Below are 9,176 nucleotides of genomic sequence, written 5' to 3' on the forward strand. Positions count from 1 at the left end.
CGGGGATTGGTGGGGGGTCTGGCCAGGGCCAGGGGTGGGACTGGGTGATCCCTGTGGGTCCCTTCCAGCTCAGGATATTCTGTGATTCTAACTAACAACTGGAATGCAATAAATTTACCCTGATGGGGAAGGAATGTCAGGCAAAGCTGTGAATCTCCTGCTGCTGGATGGTCCCAAGGAGAGCAGTTCCCAATCCCCAAACTCGGCACCACGTGTGGGGACTCTTGGACAAACGTTGTTCCTGAGGGGCTTCCTCACAGCCGTGGCTGGTACCTCCCCGAGCTCCCCATGCCCAGCACAGCTCCACCAGGGACGGCTGGCAGGGGAGAGGGCATGGCATTGCCTGCGGAGAGACCGCTGCTCCGCCAAAGCAACAAAACTTGTCACTGAAAAGCCCCCTTTGATTTCCAGTGCATTCCCGGGTGCCCAAAATGGGCCAGATGGATCCAGGTGATTGCCAGGGATAGGGACAGCTATGGTCTGCTCTGCAGGAGGATTTCCTTCCTAGAAAGAATTAATTTAAGGGTTTCCAGGTTGCCTGGCCATGTCTGGATCAAGGAGGCAGGGTTGAGGTGCATGAGTGCTGCATGAATTTCACATTTTTCTTCACCCTGTTTCACAAGGTTTAAAGATACCGAAATTCCAGAATATAGAGTCATAGAATCCCAGACCAGTTTGGGTTGGGAGGGACCTTAAAGCTCACCCTGTTCCACCCCCTGCCATGGGCAGGGACACCTTCCACTAGACCAGGTTGCTCCAAGGCCTGTCCAGCCTGGCCTTGAACACTGCCAGGGATATAAGTCTGAAAAGGTTTAAAAGACTCTTTGTTTTGATCTCCTCAACAGATCTTACGTTCTTTAGTTTGAAGTAGTTTCATTCTCATAAGGCCAAATGTGTCCATTGTCCTTTATCACTCTGATATAATGGGATTTTTGGAAAATACTGCACCAGGCATCTCACTAACAGCGCAAGGAAATGAGGGCAGAGCTGTGAGGAGAGGCAGTAACGAGATTATGCTGCAATTCTGCAATGATTTCTTCAAAATAAATCACTGGGATGTCATCAAACTGGTCAAAATTCAATCTGGCAAAACATTAGCAGATGATTCTGCTTCCAGAAGGGACGGGAGAAAGATCCAGGGGAATTTGTAACTGGTACATGAGCAACTGTGATGCTGAGTGATCTCAGAACCTTGAGCTGCTCATGGATAGATGGGTTTGTGTTCTTATCACAGACCAGTTTTATCTCTCAGGGGGGACCTTGTGGCTCTGCACAAGTCCCTGACAGGAGGGGGCAGCTGGGGGGGTCAGGCTCTGCTGCCAGGGAACAGGGACAGGAGGAGAGGGAACGGCCTCAGGCTGGGCCAGGGGAGGCTCAGGGTGGATATTCGGAAAATTCCGTCATGGGAAGGATTGTCCAGCCCGGGCACAGCTGCCCAGGGCAAAAGCTGAGGGTTTATTTCTGCATGACCTACAGAGCTATAAACACTTCCCATGGTCCCACCCACCAGGGGAAACCTGAGACAAAGCGTTTGGGATCTGGGATGTGGGTTTGGGGTTAGGATTTGGTTTGAAGTTTCCTTGTTTGAACTGGCAGAGCATCTCAGCTCACCTTAGAGCAGATGAGCTCCACAGCTCCAGGGACCACATCGAGCCATCCCCTCCTGCCATGGGAACCTGGACTTCACAGGTAGCCCCATGTTTGAGACACTCAGTGCAGATCTGGGGAAACTCCAAAGCTGCATTTTGGGAGGTTTTCCTCATCATTTGAAAAGCCCTATATCCCTCTATAGTGTCCCACATCCCATTTCATTCTGGCCTCACTGATGACCTGCTGCGTTCTCAGGGCTGAGATTAACACATGGAATCTGTTCACCCGGAGCCCAGGGCTGCTCTGTCTGGTGATGCAGATATGGAGGCGTAAACAGAGGATTTTGTGTTCTCAGACTAGGTCAGAACATTAGTCCATGTCCAATTCCCAAGACAGAACAAACTTTCCCAATGAATGTGTGACTGCCCTCAGGACCACACCAGTCATGCTGGTTTACAAGAAAGTTCCCTGGACTTTCACAGGACAGTGAAATCCCAAGATACAGAAGCAGAGGGGTTCAGTGGCTGCTCCTATAAACAATAAAAAGGAAAAACATCTCAGTGGAATGCATCAGAGTATCCCAGATCCGACTCCATTTCAGAGCTGGTCTCCTTAACCCCTTTAACTCCTTAGGACCCATTTTTGATGTCTTGCAGAGCAGATGAAGTTTTACTAGTAAGAAAGTTGTGCTGCTGCAGAGACACTTCTCCCTTGCTGGGAAGAAAAACGCTTTCAAATCCATTAACACAAACCCAGCTGAATCTCTGGGGGGGCTGTGTGGGGTCAGCTGATACCAAAGGAATGTCAGACATGGGACTGAACTGTGAGATGGGTACAAAACACAAAAGTTGATCAGAATAAGAATGGAGTGAGGCAGTGTCATTTCTTCATCATCATAAAAAGGTGTGGGTTGGAAAGGACCTCAAAGCCCATCCAGTGCCAGCCCTGCCATGGCAGGGACACCTCCCACTGTCCCAGGCTGCTCCAAGCCCCAATGTCCAGCCTGGCCTTGGGCACTGCCAGGGATCCAGGGGCAGCCCCAGCTGCTCTGGGCACCCTGTGCCAGGGCCTGCCCACCCTCCCAGGGAACAATTCCTGCCCAATCTCCCATCCAGCCCTGCCCTCTGGCACTGGGAAGCCATTCCCTGGCTCCTGTCCTTCCAGCCTGTCCGGGGGTGACTGTTTGATGCTGTGTTCCCTATGGTCTGCCCTGTGCCAGACATGAATCCTGTGTGCCAGACATGAATCCTGTGCCTTCCTGTGTCTTTAAGCTGTTTCTCAGGAGAGGGGGGAGAGCAGCCAGGCGAATTTTTCAGAGCGGTTTGTGCTCAAGGACACACACGGTCCCCTGCGCTGCTGCTGCTGCTGCTACAGAGCCGAGGAAAGCATCTTCCTGCTTTTTCCCAGCTCTCGGCTCCTTTTCTCAGGAGGGAGACGGAGAGTTAAAACTCTTTGCTTTGTAGCTAGCCTGCTAGCTGAGGCAAGAACTTTTCTTGGGACTGTTCTGCTGCGGTCCGGATCGCCATCACCGGGAAGCCCGCGCCGAGCCCCGGCTCCGGAGAGAGCAGAGCCACACCCACAGAAAGGACTCTGAAATCTACCCAGGTTTCTCCTCCACAGCGAGAGGTTCATTCTCTTTTCCGTGCCTGCATGCACTTTGCTTGTTAAATAAATAGCGTTTTTTTCACTTTCCTCCGAGGAATTTCTTTCCGAACCTGGTGGGGGAGGAGCTGCTGAAATCTGCCTTCTAACAGGGGGACGTTCATTTCGGACCTTTTCCTCCAAATTTGTCTCAAACCAAGGTACAGCCCTTGTCCCCAGTCCCTCTGCAGCTCTCCTGGAGCCCCTTTAGTCTCTGCAAGGGGCTCTGAGCTCTCGCTGGATCCTTCCCTTCTCCAGGTGAGCACCCCCAGCTCTGCCAGCCTGGCTCCAGAGCAGAAGCTTCACATTCCTGTGAGCATCCTGGAGCCCCTGAACCACCCCCTGTGTGCCGGTGCTGGTGCGAAGAGGAAGCTGACAGCTCCTACTGTCTGCTGGCAAAATGGAATTTTGGGATGGCAAATACAGTGTGCAGGTCCAGGGCTGAGGAAGTTCAGGTGGGGAAAGGCAGCGACAGCTGGAAAGCACTTGTAGAAAAATTGGTCTGTCCATTATTGCTTTGGGCGATGCTATGGAAAGTCAAACAGAGCAAAGCAAACAGTGAATGCTGGGAAGAGTCGAGGTGCTGTCAATGATTAAATGGAGACAGCGAATTGCTGTGAGTTGGGAACAGCTGGAGAACAGCCGGGTTTGGGGGGAGCTGTCAGGATGGGAGTGAGGGAGAGCCACAAGGGAGCACAGGGCATGACCCATACCCTGGGTCATCCCACACGAGGGCAGAAGGGTGAGGGAGGGGATTCTGCCCCTCTTCTCTGCTCTCATGAGACCCCGCCTAGAGTGTGTCCAGCTCTGGGGCCCCAAAACAGGGACATGGAGCTGCTGGACAGAGCCCAGAGGAGGCCCTGGTGCTGCTCCAGGGGTGGAGCCCCTCTGCTCTGGAGCCAGGCTGGGAGAGCTGGGGGTGCTCAGCTGGGGAAGGGAAGGATCCAGGGAGAGCTCAGAGCCCCTTGCAGGGCCTAAAGGGGCTCCAGGAGAGCTGCAGAGGGACTGGGGACAAGGCATGGAGGGCCAGGAGCCAGGGAATGGCTTCCCAGTGCCAGAGGGCAGGGCTGGATGGGAGATTGGGCAGGAATTGTTCCCTGGGAGGGTGGGCAGGCCCTGGCACAGGGTGCCCAGAGCAGCTGGGGCTGCCCCTGGATCCCTGGCAGTGCCCAAGGCCAGGCTGGACATTGGGGCTTGGAGCAGCCTGGGCCAGTGGGAGGTGTCCCTGCCATGGCAGGGGTGGGATGGGATGAGCTTTAGGGTCCCTCCCAACCCAAGCCAGTCTGGGATTCTGTGGTTTCCCTTTCCTTTTCTCCTCCTTGTCCACTCAGCTACAGGGATGAGGAGCAGGTTGGGCTGAGATATCCCAGAGGAGGAGAGCAGCCCCAGGGAAGACTCAAGGCACTGCTGTGGAGGCAGAAAGGAGGAAAGGGCCTGGCAGGACCCTGCAGACAGGACAAAGTCACGGGGATTTTCCTTGCAGGGAGGATTATTTTACACAATTCCAGGTGTGGTTAGTCAGGAGGGATTGCCTGGGCATGGGGTGGAGGCTCCTCAGTGACCACTGGGTGCTCTGAGAGGGGCAGCCCAGCAGCCCAGGTGTGAAACATGTCACCTGTGCATCTCGAGTGTGCCTAAGGGACTGTGGCCATGCACAACCACTCCACACATCACAGGACGCCTTTGGATGGCACTGCACACCCAGGGTACCCTGGAGCTCCACTCAGAGCAGCCTGTCCTCATTGGGATCATAACCTGGGAGGCGGGAGGGATTTTCCTGATGTTCCCAGAAGGGTTATAGGCTGAGATGGTATCATGAGTCAGGAAAAACCACACACTCCCCTTGCAGACCCCTCAAGGACACCACAGTCACGTTTCTGGGTTTGTGTCCCAGGTACTCAGATTTCTGGGTTTGTGTCCACAGGCGAGTTCTTGTCTCCCTAACTGCAAAGATGTGGCTCACATTGGCTGTACAATGAAGGCTAAGGAGTCTCAGAGGGTCACACAACTCTGGGAACTGACGGTCTCATGTCCTGGACTGAACAGGGATATTGCAAATAAAAACACAAGTCTGGTAACACTGTCTGTATTTCTGCAGAGACCAAACCCCCTCTTGGCAGTGAATTCCAGTGAAAGCCTGCTCCCAGCAGCCTTGTCTCTCCTCCGCCTGCAGGGAGGGCAGCTTTGCCACAAGGCCACACCAGCTCTGGCCTCTCGCAGCCCTTCGGAGAGTGGAGCATCCCAAAACGGGAGGGGGATAGTGTGGATTGTCATAACCCATCCCTCTGTGGAGAGGAGCAGAGCCGTGCTGCAGAGAGGTGACAGGGATGGGAAGGAACACAAGGGATTTTCTCCAGGAGAGATATTGCCCATGAGCAACCAGTCTGGAGAGGAACAGAAGGAGGAGACTGGCATTAGGAAATTGCCACTCTGGGACTCCAGTGTGGAGAGGAAAGAGGGAGGAGTCCAGCTTTGGGGCACTCTGGGGCTAGCCCTGCTGCTGGGTCCCTCTCCAGCAGAGCAGCAGGAGGATCCGCCTGCGGATCTGCTTTGTTTTCCAGCTGTACACAAGGGGGTTCAGGACAGGGGGGACCAGCAGGCAGGCATCAGCCAGGAGCGTGGGGGCGGGGGGGGCAGGTGCTTCCCAAACCTATGGATGACGGACAGGCTGATGAGCGGGATGTAGAAGAGCAGGACGGCGCAGAAGTGGCAGATGCAGGTGCTGAAGGCTTTGGCTCGCGCCCCCGGGGAGATGGTGCCCAGGATGGCCCTGAGGATGAGCACGTAGGACAGGAGGATGGCCAGCGAGTCCAGGCCCTTGGTGAGGATCACGGCGCTCAGCCCATACCAGCTGCTGGGCCGCACGTCCCCGCACGCCAGCCTCAGCATGTCCTGGTGCAGGCAGAAGGAGTGGGACAGAACGCGGGCCCTGCAGAACGGCATCCTCGCCATGAGGGCAGCGACGGGCAGCACCAGGCAGGTGCCCCGCAGGACGATCAGCACCCCTGCCCTGGCCACCAGGGAGCCGCTCAGCACGGAGCTGTAGCGCAGGGGGTGGCAAATGGCCACGAAGCGGTCGAAGGCCATGGCCACCAGGACCCCGGACTCAATGGCTGAGAAGGTGTGGATGAAGTACATCTGGGCAAGGCAGGCCTGGAAGGGGAGCGAGGTGGCCGGGACGCAGAACACGGCCAGCACGGTGGGCAGGGTGCAGAGGGACAGCCCCAGGTCTGCCAGGGCCAGCATGGACAGGAGCTGGTACATGGGGGCGTGCAGGGCGTGCTCTGCCCTGATGGCCCAGAGCAGGCAGCAGTTCCCCAGCAGCATGAGCAGGTACAGGCAGCACAGGGGCAGGGCCACCCAGGGGCTGCTCACTGCCACCCCGGGAATGCCCGTGAGGATGAAGGCCAGGGGGCTGGACCCAGTCCTGTTGGAAGAGGACATCTCACTGCTCCAGTGGTCCAAGGGTCTGGAAATTAAAGTATCTTGGAATAAAAGCCCTGCTAGGAGACATCCCAGCTGGCACAGGGTGGGGAGGGCAGGCTCCTGGGAGCCAAAAAGCCCTGAGCAGCTGCACTCATTTGAGACTATCCCATCGATCAGATATGAGAAAGATATTAGATAATTTCTTCCTAATTTCTAAATAGATATTAGGAAGGGATTGTTCTCTGGGAGGGTGGGCAGGCCCTGGCACAGGGTGCCCAGAGCAGCTGGGGCTGCCCCTGGATCCCTGGCAGTGCCCAAGGCCAGGCTGGACACTGCCAGGTCGTGGAGCAGCCTGGGACAGTGGGAGGTGTCCCTGCCCATGGCAGGGGTGGCACTGGATGGACTTTAAGGTCCCTCCCAACCCAAACTGGGATTCCATGACTCTGTGATCAGTGAAGGAAAAGCCACAGTGGACCAGCCTCGGGATCACCATCGCCAGGGCTGTGTACAGCAGCAGACAACGAGGGACAGAAGTAGGACATGTAAGTGTTTCCCCCTGTTGCAGTCCCTTTTAAATGCCAAAATTTTCAGGAAATTTGGTGCTCAGCCCTTTGGCAGGTGCCCCAAAGCTTCTCAGCAGCACAGACAAGACCAGGCTGTGTGTTCCTGCCCGGGGTAGAAGGAGAGGTGGGATGGAGCCCTGGCAATCACCCTGGGAACGGGGCTGGCTGCTTCCCATGGCAGTGATGGAGCAGCCTTGGCCGTGCTGGTTCCTGCAGGGATGAGGCAGCCGGCAGGAGAGGGAAGGGAGGATGGAGGGGGCGTGAGATGAAGGCAGGGAAAAGCCAATGTTTGTGCTGAACTGAATGCGGTGGGACCACGAGAGAGAACATCTCCCTCAGAGGGGAGAAGCAGCCCCATTACATGTGAGTCTGTGTTGATTCCTTCCCCTTTGCTTTCAGCTTGGCAGAGTGTGTGATGTTTTAGGGAGCTTTATCAGCGAGATCTGCGGGTCAATTATCCAAACCAGCCCCGAGGGAAGGAAATGCCATTTGTACTTCTCAGCTCCAACAAGATTAAATGGAAAGGAAGAAATTCAGAGGCTCAAATAAGAGAGAAAACCTGAATCACATAATCCCAGGATTCCTGAGGCTGGAAAATCCCTCCCAGCCCAGCCAGTCCGACCTGTGCCCGATGCCCACCTTGTCCCCAGCCCAGAGCACTGAGTGCCACCTCCAGCCCTTCCTGGGACACCTCCAGGGATGGGCACTCCACACCTCCCTGGGCAGCCCCTGCCAAGGCCTGAGCTCCCTTTCCATGGGGAAATGGTGGCTGCCTCCCCTGAGCCTCCCCTGGCACAGCTTGAGGCCATTTCCATTTGTCCTCTCCCTGTTCCCTGGGAAGGTCCCCCTGTTGAGCCTCCTTTTCTCCAGGCTGAGCCCCTTCCCCAGCTCCGTTCCCTTCCCTGGACACGCTCAATGTCTCTCCTCCCCTGAGGGACGTTGGACACTGAAGATGAAATGATGTTTCACCTGCCCTGAGGCCGTCAGAAAACTCACCAGTGGATTCCAGGTCTCTCTCTAGGATCCCAGCAGCCGCCTGCTCTCCTGGGCATCCTCAGAGCCCGAGCAGGGGGCAGGAGCTGCGGCGCTCAGCGAGAGGAGGTGGGGGCAGCCGGGGGGGATTTCCAGAGCAGGCTCTCTGCAAATGCAGGTGCATTTAGTGCCTGTTACAAACTCCAGCTGAGCAGCTGATGGTGGCAGCAGCTCAGCTCAGCCCTCACCACGGCTGGCCAGGGAAAAGCTCTGGGTCTCTTATCAGCTGGGAATTAACACTTTGTGCATAGCTGAGGAGCACAGATTGATTAAAATTTGTCTCAGACTCTTCACAGAATCCCAGAGTGGTTTGGGATGCAAGGGACCTTACAGCCCATCCAGTGCCAGCCCTGCCATGGCAGGGACACCTCCCACTGTCCCAGGCTGCTCCAAGCCCCAATGTCCAGCCTGGCCTTGGACACTGCCAGGGATCCAGGGGCAGCCAACATCTATTCATGAACCACTTGAGAGAATGAAGGGAATTCGTAATTATTGACCAAGGTGTACTTTTAGGGTGCCTTTTCATCAGCACAGAATCAGCACAGAAAGGTTTGAAGGGAGCATAAACATTGCCCAGCTCCACCCCCTGCCCCAAGCCCACCTGTAGATATGACATCAAAAGGAATATTTAGCAAAGCGATTTGCTCCCAGCACTTTCCTTACACGCTGTTTGTTGCTTCTGCCAGAGACCTCCGTAAATTCTGGTTTGAATCAAGCCCTGACAGAAATTGCCCTTTCAGAGGAACAACGTCCCTGTTTCCTTCAGGCAGCCCAGCTGTACTTACCCGGGTGACAGCAGAGAACACGGGGAGGGGACCAGGGCCAGCCCTGGCTGCTCACGCTGCTCACAGGGCTGGGAAGCTGCATTTAAGCAGCCACAAACCCCGCGGGGCTCCCCCAGGGACACACAGCTCATGTCTTTGT

General features: G+C 55.8%; 1 protein-coding gene and 1 long non-coding RNA gene across 2 annotated transcripts; both read right to left on the reverse strand.

The window, feature by feature from the left end:
- Positions 1-4,520: 4,520 nt before the first annotated feature.
- Positions 4,521-6,895, reverse strand: LOC103624071 (olfactory receptor 51G2-like). The gene is given in 2 exon segments (XM_017744672.1): positions 4,521-5,859; positions 5,862-6,895. Coding segments are annotated over 2 exon segments (954 nt in total). The 5' UTR covers positions 6,676-6,895; the 3' UTR covers positions 4,521-5,719.
- Positions 6,896-7,597: 702 nt separating this feature from the next.
- On the reverse strand, positions 7,598-9,170 carry LOC108449192. Its single transcript, XR_001865328.1, has 2 exons — positions 9,038-9,170; positions 7,598-8,358 (listed from the first exon to the last, which is right to left on the reverse strand). It is a non-coding gene; the product is annotated as an uncharacterized LOC108449192 (long non-coding RNA).
- Between the last annotated feature and the right edge of the window lie 6 nt (positions 9,171-9,176).

Source organism: Corvus brachyrhynchos, unplaced genomic scaffold (assembly GCF_000691975.1).
Source record: "Corvus brachyrhynchos isolate BGI_N302 unplaced genomic scaffold, ASM69197v1 scaffold511, whole genome shotgun sequence".
Taxonomy (NCBI): domain Eukaryota; kingdom Metazoa; phylum Chordata; class Aves; order Passeriformes; family Corvidae; genus Corvus; species Corvus brachyrhynchos.